Below are 17,003 nucleotides of genomic sequence, written 5' to 3'. Positions count from 1 at the left end.
ATAATATGATTCACAATGTTAAAAAAAAATAATCAAATGGCCCATCATTTTCTTTTTTAGCTACTTTTTGTTATTGTTTCTTAGTTAAGTGTTAGTCGCTCAGTTGTGTCTGACTCTTTGCGATTCCATGAACAGTAGCCCACCAGGCTCCACTATCCATGGAATTCTCCAGGCAAGAATACTGGAGTGGGTTGCCATTCCCTTCTCCAGGGGATCTTCCTGACCCAAGGATTGAACCCCAGCCTCCTGCACTGCAGGAAAATTCTTTACCAACTGAATCACCAGGGAAACCCATTGTTTCTTAGTATCCAGGTGAAATAAATCTCTAATCTACCTGATGAGGTTTTATGAAAAGCAATGAATTCTTTCTAGGCTGAGATCAAATCTCTTTCCTAGCGTGTATCATAGTATCTGACACACAGCAGGAGTTTGATGAATGTTTGTCAACCATATATAATCAATCTCATTTCTTTTTTAAAAAAGTAGCTACTTAAAATTATATTTGTGGCTCACAATATATTGCTGTTGGAAAGCACTGTTTTATAGTACTTCCTACATCTTTGTTAAAAACAATTCATCTAAGCTTCAATTAAGCTAAGAAATATCTGATTTATGCAAATACACGTTCTTTGAAATTAATCAGTTTGTCTTTTTGGGGTTGCCCAGACTTCTCTAAAGATTCTGGCCATTCACTCAATGACATTTTTTCCCCTCTCATCCTAAATAAGTTTCTTTATTTCTTCCATTTGAAACATCCATAACATTATTGGAAACCCTTAAGGTGAACTCAGGACACAGAAACCTCCCAGATCAATCAGTTCTTAGAGCACAACCTGGGTGAGGGTGTTAACAACATTCCCTGTTATCACCTGCACCTGGCACCCTGAAAACCTAGTGAGGAGGAGCTGAAGAAAGAAAAGCAGGGAGGAGATAGTAATGTCTTAGCACAATCCTGAAATTCCCAACTGGAATGTCTTCAGTCTTTTCTGCCTGCTGGGGGCCCTTTTCTTTCCACTCATCTCCCTAGAGCCTGAAATGCTGGTATAATAGATTTTACTGGAGCTCATTGTTTCTACTCTGACGCTGTTTTGCAGAAGTAACACAGGCAGCCCCTTCACCGATGTTTCTGGCTCAGCAACACTAGATGCTGTGCCCAAAGGCCAAGCCCTTCTCAGGGCCGTTGCTAAGGGCCAGGGACCCTGTGCTCAGATTGGCTGGGAAACAAGTGCCCCCGTGGCGCAAGAGCTCACCCATTCTGGGAACTCTGGGCATCTGGTGACTAAGATGTTATAGTCCTCACCGGCCTGGTGGGAGGGGCTGAACTCTCTGGGAGAATAAACTCTAGTTAAGGGTTCTTTTCTCTACTTATCTCTGCAGCCCAGGGAAAGAGTGGCAGGAAGAGCTGAAGGACTCCGCATTCCTGCTGCCTCTTCTCCCACTTCCCTGCTTGGGAATGGTGGTGAGTGTTAGCTTTCATACTTGACAAAAGTGGCCACGAATGAAGTGTTGAGACACCTGAGGGAGAAAATGGGCAAAACATAAAGTGATGTGTGAACAAAACAGACATATTAGAACTCATGCTGCTTAGGTTTGTAGGAACAAAGCAAATGGTGCCAATGCTTACCTGGATGGGACTGGACCACCACAACAACCTATTCTTTATCTTTTTCTTAGGCCCGGGAGGTACCTTCTTTCCCTCTCCAGTCCCTCCCCCCACTTGAGGATATGCTTTGCATGGTACACCTTCCTTCCTGGAGTTGAGCGTTTTTGGTTTGTAGTCTCTGACATTCCTAGCACTTCCTTTCTCCCTGGAAAAAGATGAACTGCACTTTAATGTCCGTTTTCCCTTCAATAACTTCATAGCTCACTGTCCCAGCTTTTATTCTTAAGTTTTGATCATTTTCAGTAGTTGAAGATCAGAATAACATTTACAAGATTTGGGGAGTTTGCCAAAAATAGGTAATGAAAATGGAGAGAGAAGTGGCAAAGAACCTTAGCACCAGCTGTGTTAGGCAAATCTGGATTCCACTTCATAACTATGGATCTTATTATGTATAAGATAAATTATTTCACCTCAAAGTAGATTTCTCTATTGTTAAAGTGGGAAAGGTGGTGTCTACCTAACAGCATCATCTGTGAAGAGTAAATGAATTGAGGATGTAAAAGTGTTTGCCAAATGGTCTGACAAGACAATAATTATTACCAAGGATAATAAGTGCCAGATTCTTTGCATGCAGCTTGGAAACAGAGACATTAATAATAATAATAATAAAATCTACCTTCAAGGAGCTAAGAGAGTGGTGACTGATGAGATGAGGTAAATACAATGTAGAAAAGTCTAAACCAGGCTAGGTGGGTCAAGACACTTCAGGGATTTGAAGAAATGAGTGTTGAACTGACCTTAAGGATATATACTTGCCAGGAAACTACAAGAATGAAGGAATTTTAAGTAAGATGAAAGTCATGAAGCAACATGGTAATTGCAACTTCAAAGAGCAACTGGAAGAATAAAGGCTAAAAAGTGAACAGGGAAAAGCACATAGACCTTCAGGTTTCATGTTAGATTTTTATTTTTAGCATTTCCCAGGCTATTTTCTGTTTTGTTAAAGTGTATAAAATCATAATTTACAGATTTGCTGAGATTAAATAAGTGCAGATTTGCCTAAAAGCATCTTTCACATATGAGACTCTCAATAAATTATATCTATTCCTATTATTAATTCATTAGAATCCATTGAAGGATTAAGCAGGTTTGTGTGAAAGGTGGATAACTCTAACATGTCAACTGGATTTGAAAGGGGGCAAGATTGGAAACAGCTGCATAATCCAAGAATGAATTGACAGTAGTGAAAGGCAGAGATATTTAGAAGAGAAGACTGCTAAAATTTGAATCAGACAGATATAGAAATGAGTAAGGCAAAGGAATTATACAGTGGAAGTGACAAATAGATTCAAGGGATTCGATCTCATAGACAGAGCGCCAGAAGAACTATGGACAGAGGTTCATGACATTGTACAGGAGGAAGAGAACAAGACCATCCCCAAGAAAGAGAAATGTAAAAAGGAAAAATGGTTGTCTGAGGAGGCTTTACAAATAGCTGAGAAAAGAAGGGAAGTGAAAGGCAAAGGAGAAAAGGAAAGATATATCCATTTGAATGCAGAGTTCCAAAGAATAGCAAGGAGAGATAGGAACGCCTTCCTCCATGATCAATGCAAAGAAATAGAGGAAAACAATAGAATAGGAAAAACAAGATCTCTCGAAGACAATTGGAGATACCAAGGGAACATTTCATGCAAAGATGTGCTCGAAAGAGGACAGAAATGGTATGGACCTAACAGAAGCAGAATTAAGAAGTGGTAGCAAGAATACACAGAACTATACAAAAAACATCTTCATGACCCGTATAATTACAATGGTGTGATCACTCACCTAGAGCCAGACATCCTAGAATGTGAAGTCAAGTGGGCCTTAGGAAGCATCACTACAAACAAAGCTAGTGGAGGTGATGGAATTCCAATTGAGCTATTTCAAATCCTAAAAGATGATGCTGTGAAAGTGCTGCACTCAATATGCCAGTAAATTTGGAAAACTTAGCAGTGGCCACAGGACTGGAAAAGGTCAGTTTTAATTCCAATCCCAAAGAAAGGCAATCCCAAAGAATGCTCAAATTATTGCACAATTGCACTCATCTCACATGGTAGCAAAGAAATGCTCAAACTTCCCCAAGCCAGGCTTCAACAGTATGTGAAGCCTAAACTTACAGATGTTCAAGATGGCTTTAGAAAAGGCAGAGGAACCAAAGATTAAATTGCCAACATCCGTTGGATCATTGAAAAAGCAAGAGAGTTCCAGAAATACATCTATTTCTGCTTTATTGACTATGCCAAAGCCTTTGACTGTGTGGATCATCACAAACTGTGGAAAATTCTGAAAGAGATGGGAATACCAGACCACTTTACTTGCCTCCTGAGAAATCTGTATGCAGGTCTGGAAGCAACAGTTAGAACTGGACATGGAACAACAGACTGGTTCCAAATTGGGAAAGGAATATATCAAGGCTGTATATTGTCACCCTGCTTATTTAAATTATATGCAGAGTACATCATGAGAAACATTGGGCTGGATGAAGCAGAAGCTGGAATCAAAATTTCCAGGAGAAATATCAATAACCTCACATATGCAGATGACACCACCCTCGTGTCAGAAAGTGAAGAAGAACTAAATAGCATCTTGATGAAAGTGAAAGAGGAGCATGAAAAAGTTGGCTTAAAACTCAATATTCAGAATACTAAGATCATGGCATCTGGTCCCATCACACCATGGCAAATTGTGGGGGAAACAATGGAAACAGTGAGAGATTTTATTTTGGGGGGCTCCAAAATCACTGCAGATAGTGACTGCAGCCATGAAATTAAAAGACACTTTCTCCTTGGAAGCAAAACTATGACCAACCTAGACAGCATATTAAAAAGCAGAGACATTACTTTGTCAACAAAGGTCCATCTAGTGAAAGCTGTGGTTTTTCCAGTTTTCATGTATGGATGTGAGAGTTAGACTATAAATAAAGTTGAACTGTGGTGTTGGAGAAGACCCCTGAGAGTCCCTTGGACTGCAAGGAGATCCATCCAATCAATCGTAAAGGAAATCAATCCTGATTTTTCATTGGAAGGACTGACACTGAAGCTGAAACTCCAGTACTTTGGCCAACTGATGTGAAGAGCTGACTCATTGGAAAGGACCCTGATGTTGGGAAAAATTTAAGGCAGGAGGAGAAGGGGACGACAGAGGATGAGATGGTTGAATGGCATCACCTACTCAATGGACATGAGTTTGAGTAAGCTCCGGGAGTTTGTAATGGACAGGGAGGCCTGGCGGGCTGCAGTCCAGTTCAGTTCAGTTCAGTCGCTCAGTCGTTTCCGACTCTTTGCGACCCATGAAGGGCAGCCCGCCAGGCCCCCCTGTCCATCACCAACTCCCTGAGTCCACCCAAACCCATGTCCATGGGGTCACAAAATGTCGGACATGACTGAGGCTTTGAAATGAACTGAAGGCAAAGGAAATGGAGTATAACCAGTAAAGTTTAGATTAGAAACAATTTCTCCATTTTATTTTAATATTCGTTTGTGACAGCAGTGGTAGAAAATCTATTTTTTCAATAATTGTTTTCATTGTTTTTCTGGTGTGCAGTTGTGGAACATTCTCTCATTTGCTATTCCTGCCCTTCCAAGTTAAGTTAATGCAATACTTCTTAAAAGAAGATGTCTTTGACAAACTAAAAAAGAGATTAGTATGATTCATAGAATTAGAATTAACCTATTCTGTAGGCTATTTGTGATGCTTATTTTGAAATAATTATTTGTAAAACAAAAGTTGCATTGACAATTGTAGTTGAAAGTAGCAACTATGTAGAAATATTATTCATGTTTTACAGTCTACTTTGGCAGTTTGTATTGGTTTTAAAATCTTTCTAAAGAATGGGCTAGACACTTGTGAGATTGAGAAAATAGACTCAAAGAAAGTAGAATAGAATTTTTTTTGTACTTTTATGTATTTGGATTATTTTTAATCAAGCAAATAACACATGAATACATAAGCATTGTATCAATATAGTGATTAAAATCATATAGAAGTATGGGGAGTAAAAGGTAAAATTACCACTTTACCTTCTCCTTGCCAACCCTCTCCTACAGGAAATGATTATTAACAGTTTGGTTTGTATTCTTTTCCACAATTATGATTATATATTGCCAATTAAAGGGGAGAAAAATCTTCTATAGCAGGAAAATTGAGCAATGGGCTTTGAAGTCAGGCTGCCTGGGTTCTAACTCAGATTTTACCACTTAAAACTGTGTGATATTGGACATCTTATCTAACTTTTCTGTCCTTCAGTCTCTTCTTAAATACAGTGACAGTTAACATATCTGCTTAACAGAGACGTTTTGAGAATTAAATTAGTATTGTGACTAATTTAGAAAAGTGTTTGGCATATACTATGTGTGTGCACTGTATATATAGTTCTGCAACTTACATCCCATCAATAAACATAAAGGCACTACAGTTTAGTGATTTAAGAGTATGGATTCTGAATCCAATTGAGTGGTGCAAATCCTAGTTCCACCATTTACTAGCTTTGTCTTTGTTTCCCCTCTAAAAAAGAGACAATAGTTTCTGTTTTAAATTAAGCCTTCCCAGTGCACCAGACCCAAGCACTTGTCTCATGCATCCAGCCTGGGCTGGTGATCTGTTTCACCCTAGATAATATACATGTTTCGACCCAGAGGAATCGGGTGGAGAGGGAGGTGGGAGGGGGGATAAGGATGGAGAATACATGTAAATCCATGGCTGATTCATGTAAATGTATGACAAAAACCACTAGAATATTGTAAAGTAATTAGCCTCCAACTAATAAAAATAAATGGAAAAAAAAGAAATAGAAAAAAATAAATTAAGCCTTGTGTGATTTAGAATGACATTTAGTCACATGTGATTTAGAAAGGCATTTAGAATGACTGTTATATAGTAATTACTTATTTTTATTATCATTCCATCATTAAAAGTCCTCAGTTTAGTATTTCATATAATAGAGGTATAATAAGTGAATCATTGTCTTTTAATGTTTTAATTATCCACTATTGCAAAATATGCTGGTTACCATACTGCTTTCTTGCTACTTAAAACATTAAAATATCCTTGTCTATATCTTCACTTTAAAGAAGAGAGCTATTGCTGTTAACATTTCCCACTGTCATTTGCATCTTGTATTCAATACTTTCAAGATCCTCTTTTAGTATGTGATCATTACCATACCATATATGTGATCAACCCACATTATTTTCCTATTTGTTGGTTCAGTCCTAGGGTATGAATGGAAAGGAGAACCATTTAATTTTGTGTGGTTACAGTTATAATTATGAGGTATAGCAAGAGCTGAAAAAGAACAAGCCAAAAGGGACTATTCCTGTATTTGGACTGTTGCGATCTCAGAAGACTGAGTCTTTTTTTAGGTATCCTGACATTCAGAAAAGGTAAGTCTAAATTCTTATGTATTTTAGTTTGTGTTGTTTTATTTTCTACAATAAAAAGGCTTTAAATGTGAATAAGTAGGTTTCCTGGAGACATTTATAGTAGACACTACAGATCTATTAATGGAAAATTGTTTCTTGAATCAAATCTGCTTTTCCCTTTTGAACTCTTGTAGCATTTTTAGGGGAAGTTGAAAGTCTTAAAATTGCACTAAAGAATCATACAAAAGACTGGTATAAGTGCTCTGGAAAATAAGATTTAAGTCCAAAAGAAAAGAACAAAAGGGAGGAAGGGAAAAAGGGAAAGAAAATAAAAACAAAAAAGAATGGTAGTGAATTTGACAAACCTATTTGTATTTAGATTACTGAAAAAGTAAATGGATATATTTTAGCTTAAATCAGACAGTTTGCAGAAATCCAAACTGTATATAAATATCTGTCTCTCAAATACATTCTAAGGTATAGTAACTGTTTTCAATGTGACTAAAGTAATATTAATTAAAGCACTGTTAAGACAAATTCCTTAAAAACAGTTTTGGTTTTAAGCAGACTATTTGAAAATAAAGGGTTAGGCACTTTAACTAATAAATTTAAAATAAATTATTCATGACAGTTGAGTATATATTAAAATAAGCATACATTTGTAGAAATGTGTACTTTTAAAACATTTGCATGTATACCATATAACATCCTGATAATAATCCAATGAAAAACTCTAGGGAGCATTATTATCACCATTTAACAGGAAAATCAATACCCAGGAATGGTAAATAAATTACCTGATAGTAAATAAGTAGTGACAGAATTGGAAACCAAGTCTCCTTACCCCTGGTCCTATTCTCTATCCTTTGAGCAATAGTGTCTCCCTTAATTATTTATGTTTTCATGTAGCAGTTAAGTCTCCATTAAATGTTTTTTTTTCTTTCTATTTATTTTTATTAGTTGGAGGCTAATTACTTTACAATATTGTAGTGGTTTTTGCCATACATTGACATGAATCAGCCATGGATTTACATGTGTTCCCCATCCCGATCCCCCCTCCCACCTCCCTCCCCATCCCATTCCTCTGGGTCTTCCAGTGCACCAGCCCTGAGCACTTGTCTCATGCATCCAACCTGGGCTGGTGATCTGTTTCACCTTTGATAGTATACTTGTTTCAATGCTATTCTCTCAGAACATCCCACCCTCGCCTTCTCCCACAGAGTCCAAAGTCTGTTCTGTACATCTTGTTGCCTTAATGAGTTTATTTTTTTTTTTTAACTTTCAGGATATATTGCATTCTTCTGATTAGAAACCTTGTCTAATAAAATGCTTGGAGAATCCTTCCTAATTGAACTCCTATACAAAGAACAAGTTACATGTAAGAAAACCTCAAACGATGAAAAGGAAACTTGGAAAAAGCAACTTTTAGATATAGAGGATAATTCACTTTCTCCTGATAAAATGGAAAATGAAAATAAGGTCATGAAAGAAAGCATAACAGAGAAAAGTAATGATACAAGTGAAATAAAATCTGTGGATGAGATAACTGTAGCAAAATGCAAGACTGCCTCCTTTCTAGGGAATGTGTCTGCTGCACTGCCCATTCCAAAGAGAGAACAACATGATGAAAAACAACTAGATTTATACCGATCTTATTCATGTACAAGTATTTGCCAGAATTATCCTGATCTACAGATTGGAGGAGACCATGTAGGTAACATGTATGATTCCGGCTGCTTTGTGGAACACATATGTGATGATCCTCTTAGTGGTCCTCTTTTGCTTTCAGTAGATATACCGTTAGGTCATTCTCCCATCATTGAACCTCTAGATAAACTACCTACCTCAAAGCTTTTGAATGGTGATGAAATTCGAGAAAGAAGTATGTTGTTTCATAAACAGCCGCTCTCTAATTCTATGCTTAATAGTTATATGGAAAAAAAAGTGGATGAACTCTACAAACAGTTTTTGGAAGAAAATCTCACTCAGTGCTGCTCCATAACCAACCTTATGGCTTCCAATTTGTTAATGAATAATATAAATCAGATTAGCCTCCAAATCTCTCAAGAGCAGAACATAGAGGCATTGAAATTTCAGGAAGTTCTTCTACATTCTTTAGCAAGATGTAATCTCTGTAACATTTCCCATGGAAATAGTTCTGAATTCAGCACTCCTAATTTACAAATATCAAACCAGAGAAGTAGAGAACTTGTACCACATCTACAATAAGAATCAACTGCAGTTTGGTTGGACTGATTTATGAGACTGTAGTAACAGTAGTCTCCTCTAGTTTATTGTGTCACATCAGCCCCTTTGTGGTGTGATTACTATAGTTTTTGAGAACTTATTTGATCAATGGTACATCTGAATTCTTGTAGGAGACAATATAACTAATTAACTTTTATGACTATACTTTTAATTGTTTTGACATCTTTAATGGTTGCTACATTCAAGTTTGTAAATTCCATATGTGTGATCTATCTAATTGCCACCAGCATCTGAAAGTGATTACTTCACTCTCACTCATCTGTTTACCACAAAAGTGGTTTTAAAAAAGTGAGATGAAGAAAGAATTTTTCTCAGCTACGAAAAGACAACTGGAAACTGTATCAGATAGAGGCATTTCTTTCTCCACAAAAATGCTTAAAAACATATGAGTAGTGCTTAAATATTTTTCTTTTTATTTTCAACATACAGAATTTTTCACACTGACAATCAGAAATTATTCAAATAAAAATTGTATTTAAATGATACTTGAAAGAAATGTGGAATGAGAGCTTAAGGAAAAATGGAGAATTCGCCATTAAGATTTGCAGTTGAACTTCATGCTTTTGAACTTTCTTGGGACAAGCATCAGCTTTTATATATCACTCTGTTAAGCATGGTGGTTTTCAGCTATGGGAGGAAGGAAAGCATATACATAGAGTGAACAAAGTGAACAGAGAACCACCATTTAGAAATAGAGAGGCTCTCTTGGCAACTTTTTACACTTCTTATATTATCCTCAATCAAGATACTGGCTTAGGATAAAAGCAGGATGTTATAGCAATTTTGGAGTTTAATTAAATTAATTAGTAAAAGATATCTAAAAGAATGGTATAGTTTATTGCAGACATGGAAACAAGACTCAATAGCTCACACTTCTCTCTTATGTATAGTAAAATGATTAGCATGTACTTTTGCTTGTAAAATGAAGTAATATAACTTATGTTATTTAATTGTTATGGTTGATAAAATATGTACCTTAGTACTCACATATTCCTTTCTATTAATTTATTTGGTCTTCGTTTAAACTCTAAAGAATGTGTTAGTCCGATGCCCTTATGATTTGTTCTTTGTGATCACACAATCATTAATTTATTTTCATCATTTCAAAATTTCTATGATATAGTAATAAGTACTCCTGATTTATTTCCTGCTTTTATTTACATAAAATAAAATGTTCTTCTTTAAAATAGATGTTGTTCATAAAATAAGATGTTTTTCTTTCTCCAACATTTTCTCCAATAACCCTCTCAATCCATTTCCATCATTCTGACATTGGATTCTGAAGGGTTTTTGAACAACTGGCTTAGTGTTTTGTAGATACAGAAACTCAAGCAGGGGCTCTGTATCAACCTAGAGGGATGGAATGGGGAGGGAGATGGGAGGGAACTTCAACAGGGGTATAAGTATACCTATGACCAATACATGTTGAGGTTTGACAGAAAACAACAGAATTCTGTAAAGCAATTGTCCTTCAATAAAAAATAAATTAGTTAAAAAAACAGTTTTGTGTACATTGTTTTGTATATTACTAAATTTGTACATTTTAATATGAGTTACCAAATGATAAAATGTTAATGTAAACTTTGTCTTTTCCAAACCGAATTAAATGTTGTTGGGCAATATTATTGGTGTGAAATTTTCTTAGATATTGTAATACATATTAATAATTTATTTATGAAGCATGTATATTCATAAATATTATTAACACTGCATAGCATTATATAAAAAACAATAGCTAATATCAAATTTCAAAGTATATTTTACTCTTAGATTTAAAATTTTTCTCTCTTGTTTATGACACAAAAATTCTTAATTTCTAAAGATACTCACTTTTAAATGGCCTAAGAATTCAATGTGATATATAAGCAAGGAAAGATTATAAATTTAGTGTTCTTTTCTTTTCTTTTTTTTTCACTCTTATTTGCTTTTATTAGCTTACAAATAGCAAAATGAATTCAACAGAACAGAAACAATCAAATTAGCTCACAGACAAGAAGAAACCAAATAATAATAATAAAAGAAACTCCCAAATAGAAAATATTGGGCACAATGACTAAAATAAAAGATATCATCCTTTATACTAGAATATGGACATGGTGTTTTAGGAGGGGAATTTGAACATAATAATATCAATGTATACCTATCTAACATGCCATTTCTTTTTCTGGTAACTTTAATTTTATTTTTTTTGACATTTTTAACTTTACTTTGTATTGGGGTATAGCTGAATAACAGACAATGTAGTGATATTTCCAGGTGAACAGCGAAGGGACTCAGCTATACATACACATATATCTATTCCTCCCCAAGCTCCCCTCCCATCCAGGCTGCCACTTAACACTGGGAGACATTTCCTGTGCTGTATAGTAGGTCCCTGTTGGTTATCCATTTTAAATAAAGGCATGTAAGACACTATTTCTATACAGAGAAATCTCACTAGCTACTGAACACCTGAAATGCTAGAGAAAATTTAAACTGTGTTTTTTATATATGTATATGGCTGAATTCAAGGCAATTAATACTGCCTTCAGTATGAAGGTAGACTGGGAAAAGCTGAAATTCCATAAGACAGTTTGGCTACAGAACTGATTGATAACTGTCCCAGGTCCCACCCCTGATACCTAGAAAGACCCAAGTTTTAAGGACTATACCTGCATGGGGACAGGGACCACGACCTGGGACTGTGTTGGTCTGCTTGGGCCACCATAACACAACTCCACAGATGGGCAGCTTACACACAAGAAAATTATTTTCACATGGTTCTGGAGGCAAGAGGTCCAAAATCAAGGCGCCAGAAAATTCCATCCCGTTGAGACCTCTTTTCCTAGTTTGCAGACAGCCACATTTTCTGCTGTGACCATATGACCTTTTCTGTGTACACATGGAGAGAGGGTCTCTTTTTCTTGTAAGAACACAGGGTCTGTTAGATCAGGGCCCCACCCTTCTGACTCCATTCAACCTTAATTACCTCCTTACAAGCTCCATCTCCAAATACAGATGCACTGGGGGCTGGGGCTTCAAGATATGAATTTTGGGACACAATTCAGTTCACAACAGGGACTGAGCTGGACTGCAGTACCACTGATGACTCCCCAAAAGGCACCTCTCAGTGAGTGAACTAGAAAAACACCTTAAATTTCTCATCTGTGTTCCAAGTAGAGATATGAATGATGAAAAAAATCTCTAGGAATGTCTTACCACAGCCTGATACTGTTGTATATTTGAGGAGGAAATTCACAAAGCTTGCGAATGTCAGTGAGCACACATACACACTGAAGGACAGGGAAGGAGAAGCAGGAAACCCAAGGGGAACTCTGACTGCAGTGGTCCAGGGTTAGCAGGGCCAAAAGAAACAAAATGGAGGTGCTTGGAAAAAAAAGATGGCAAACTTCACTGTTGGAACGTGTCAAAAATTCCCCAAAATGGAGTTCAGAGGAATGTCAATTCACAATGAAAATTCACTGATAACATGAGAAAATAAGTCATAGACTTGCTTCAGACAAAACAAACTATAGATTCAGATCCACACACACAAAAAAAGATAAAAATAGTGAAACTATCACACACAGAATGTAAAATAAGAACATTTAATATGTTAAAAGAAAAGAAAAAGAGAGAATAGAGGAACTACCCCAAATGACCAAGAAAATTTGAGAAAGAACCAAACAACATTTCTGGAAATGAAAAAATATACTCACAATTAAAAATGATAGATAGGTTAAATACATTAGAGACAGTGAGAAGACACGATTAGTGAACTGGATAATGGATGTAAAGAAATGATCTAGTGTTCAACACAGAAACAATGAGATAGAAAACTATGAAACAGAGATTATGAGATATAAAGAACAGAGTGAGATGGCAAAACTTAAGTCTAATTTGATGTCCTAAAGGAGAGAATTGAGAAAATGCAAAGGTATATTACTCAAAGAGGTAAAAGTTCAATTTTTTTTCATAATTCACGAAAGGAACCGATTCTCAGATTCAAGATGCTCAGTGAATCATAGTTGATTAATAAAAAGAAATCCACAGCAGATAGGTTGTAGTATAATGACATTTGATTGCAGAATGTCAGAGATAAGTAGCTTAAACATAACCTGAGAAGACTGATTACCTACAAAGGAATACTGATCAACTGACAAGTGTCATTTCAGAAGCAACAATGGAAGCAAGACAACAGTGGAACAGTATTATTAAAAAATGAGAGAAAATAACTGTCAATCTAGACTTGTATACCCAGCTAACTTTCAAGGATAATAAAACAGTAAACTTATAGGTAAATTTAAACAAATACTGACTGTATACAATAACCGTTTTGGAATTAAACTGAGATAAAACTAAAATTCTAGACACTTATAAATTAAGGGAAGGCAATCAAATTTTGTTCAAAAGCCTGATGTTCAGCATGAGTGAAAACATAAAACTTTAGATTCTGTTAATGATGCAAACTAAAATTCATGGTAAGCACTAAAAGACAAAATTTGAGTTTTACCTTTTAAACTAGCAGAGAAAAAGTGAATGTAAAAACAAAAACTCAATGCAGAAGATGGAGGGAAAAAAATCACCCAAGGGCAGAGAGATAACAAAATGGTAGAACCAAAAGCACAATAAGATGGTATAAATAAACCCTAATATGTTAGCAATTTCCACTAATGTAAATCAATTAATGTCTCCAGCTAAAAGATAGATAGAAAAAAAAATCTAGTTAGTTTTTAGTGGGTACATGAAAACACAGCATAAATATCTGACAGAAAAATAGAGAACATATACCATACAAACACTAACCAGCTGATGTGGCATATATAAATATTTCTTTCAGAAACATAAGATTTTAAGGCAACATAAAATAATACAAAAACATTATTAGAAATAGAAGCTGTGACAACAAATATAAGATTGAATTCTAAACATGGAAGATAAACAATTCTAAACTTGTAATGTACTGAATAACAAAGTTTCAGGATATATAAGATGGAAATTAACACAATACAGAAATTAGAAAATCCACTAGAACAGAAAATTTTAACTCCTCTTAGAATCTGAAAGATCAGGTAGAAGAAAAAGAACATTAAAATAGAGACAATTTGGCCAACACAATTAACAGTTTGGTCTAATGAACACCCAACAACTGGAAATAGGCATACTTTCAAGCACTAACACAACATTTACAAAAACTGATCATACTTTAAGTCAGATGGCAAATCTCAAGAAATTGTAACATGGACCACAGTCCAATGAAAGCAGGAATAAATAAGAATAGAACCTAAAAGTCTACATGTTAGGAAATTAAAAAAAAATCCACATATGCAAGTAAAAAAGAAAAGAAATCATGATGGAAAATAAAAAGTAGTTAGAATTTAAAAACAAACATTTCTATAGCACTTTAAATTGACAAAACATTATTTCATTTGCTCATTAGAAAGTAATCCTGTGAGCCACCCAGAAGCCATGCTCTCTCTGCTGGACAATGTAACAGCAGAAATGCAGTTTATTATGTAAATTTTTATATATAAATTTTATATATAAATAAAATACACATCAAAAGTGATTTAGAAACTGAGAAATATAAGTGAAAGTGTTCACTACTAAAAATATTAAAAGGAAAGAGAAGCAACCATCTCCTTTAGAAGGTATATTGAATAGCTAAGAAAGTTACAAAGAAGAGATTTAGCATCAATGTCTAAAGCTTAATAAAAAGTTCATAAAGTCATTTTGGTTTAAGAAGGCCCTTAGATCCTCATATAATATATAAAAACTCATATGGTAAAGTATTTATTATTCACACGAGATGAATGAACATTGTCAAAAATCTACGCACATGTGGAGGAATTGTTGCTGCTCACACACACGGTCCTGGTTTCATGGTTCCAGCATCTGTTCAGTGGTGCACTGGCAATTAATAGCTCTTCTGAAACTGCCTACAGTACAAAGGAAATTTTCATTTAGGGTTCCCCTCCCTTTTCATGTGCAGGATATTTTTGGAAGTATGTTTTCTTTTTCCATCCACTGAAAGAGAGGTAAGAAAATTCCAGCATGCCTGTGTGTCAGCAAGTACTTTTTTTGGTCTAGGTACCAGAGGATGATGGATGAGCTTGTCAAGCCTACAGTAGCGGACAGAGAGAGTTGGCAGAAGTTCTGTGTTATTGAAAGATATCTCAAATACTTATTTCATCTCCTCTATTAACTTTAATAACATTTTAAATATGCAGCCAAGAATGAAGCTTTGACAGTAAGCCATAAATTTACACAGGCAGGCATTGTCACTTTTCTGCAGGAGCAACACTGAGATAACACAAACAAGCTGGGTATTTTCTTTCTTGTGCCTTTCTTCACTGAAGAGCAATGAAAAAATACCTGAAAAGTCTATCCAAATCTCACATTCATTTGCCACAAATCTCTTGAAATTATTGCATATAATTCTGCTTGGTTCATGGTAAAAACTATATATATATATATGTATATAGTTCTTCATTTAGACTGTTAAATGCAGATTTTTTATTTATTTAATTTTTAAGAAACAAGTATATTTTATTTATTTTTTAAAGACTTTGGTAATTTTTATTCACTCTACAGTTTTATGTTTCCCTGAATGTTGTACAATTGGCAGCATGCAGTGTATAACCTTTTCCAGACTAGCTTATTTTACTTAATAACATTCATTCAGGTTTCATCCACTTCTTTTTGTGATTTGATAGCTCATTTCTTTTTATTCTTTTTTTTTCATTTATTTTTATTAGTTGGAGGCTATTACTTTACAATATTGTAGTGGTTTTTGCCATACATTGACATGAATCAGCCATGGATTTACATGTGTTCCCTATTCCAATCCCCCCCTCCCCCCTCCCTCCCCATCCCATCCCTCTGGGTCTTCCCAGTGCACCAGCCCTGAGCACTTGTCTCATGCATCCAACCTGGGCTGCTGATCTGTTTAACCCTTAAGAGTATACTTGTTTCAATGCTATTCTCTCAGAACATCCCACTCTCGCCTTCTCCCACAGAGTCCAAAAGTTTGTTCTGTACATCTGTGTCTCTTTTTCTGTTTTGCATATAGGGTTATCATTACCATCTTTTTAAATTCCATATATATGTGTTAGTATACTGTAATGGTCTTTATCTTTCTGGCTTACTTCACTCTGTATAATGGGCTCCAGTTTCATCCATCTCATTAGAACTGATTCAAATGAATTCTTTTTAAGGCTGAGTAATATTCCATGGTGTATATGTACCATAGCTTCCTTAACCATTTGTCGCTGATGGGCATCTAGGTTGCTTCCATGTCCTGGCTATTATAAACAGTGCTGTGACGAACATTGGGGTGCACGTGTCTCTTTCAGATCTGGTTTCCTCGGTGTGTATGCCCAGAAGTGGGATTGCTGGGTCATATGGCAGTTCTATTTCCAGTTTTTTAAGGAATCTCCACACTGTTCTCCATAGTGGCTGTACTAGTTTGCATTCCCACCAACAGTGTAAGAGGGTTCCCTTTTCTCCACACCCTCTCCAGCATTTATTGCTTGTAGACTTTTGGATAGCAGCCATCCTGTCTGTCGTGTAATGGTACCTCATTGTGGTTTTGATTTGAAATGCATATTTTTAAAGATCACAGTGATGACAGAATTGGTACATGTTTCATCATAATACACCTGCTTATGAGAACAGACGTTCAGCACTAAAAAGGATTTACATTTTACATGGATCATTTGCCATGTGGACAAATACTTCTGGTTCACTCA

The 17,003-nt window shown here is 35.6% G+C and overlaps 1 protein-coding gene across 3 annotated transcripts; it reads left to right on the top strand.

The window, feature by feature from the left end:
- Nucleotides 1-242: 242 nt before the first annotated feature.
- Nucleotides 243-10,770, top strand: LOC122690073 (TLR adapter interacting with SLC15A4 on the lysosome-like). Of its 3 annotated transcripts, none has more exons than XM_043897023.1 (3): nucleotides 244-1,456; nucleotides 6,854-7,026; nucleotides 8,291-10,770. In XM_043897023.1, the coding sequence occupies exon 3, from the start codon at nucleotides 8,332-8,334 to the stop codon at nucleotides 9,232-9,234; it is 903 nt and encodes a 300-aa protein (XP_043752958.1). In that variant the 5' UTR covers nucleotides 244-1,456; nucleotides 6,854-7,026; nucleotides 8,291-8,331; the 3' UTR covers nucleotides 9,235-10,770. The 3 variants fall into 3 exon arrangements, with proteins under 3 accessions (XP_043752960.1, XP_043752958.1, XP_043752957.1); XM_043897022.1 differs by having other exon boundaries at nucleotides 244-1,459; XM_043897025.1 differs by lacking the exon at nucleotides 6,854-7,026 and having other exon boundaries at nucleotides 243-1,459.
- Nucleotides 10,771-17,003: the final 6,233 nt, after the last annotated feature.

The sequence above is a fragment of the Cervus elaphus genome, chromosome X, assembly GCF_910594005.1.
Source record: "Cervus elaphus chromosome X, mCerEla1.1, whole genome shotgun sequence".
In the NCBI taxonomy this organism is placed as follows: Eukaryota; Metazoa; Chordata; class Mammalia; order Artiodactyla; family Cervidae; genus Cervus; species Cervus elaphus.
This window is presented reverse-complemented; position numbering and strand designations above follow the sequence as displayed.

Coding starts and splice junctions, on each gene's coding strand:
- LOC122690073 (XM_043897025.1), top strand. CDS start 8,332: ATGCTTGGAGAATCCTTCCTAATTGAACTCCTATACAAAGAACAAGTT.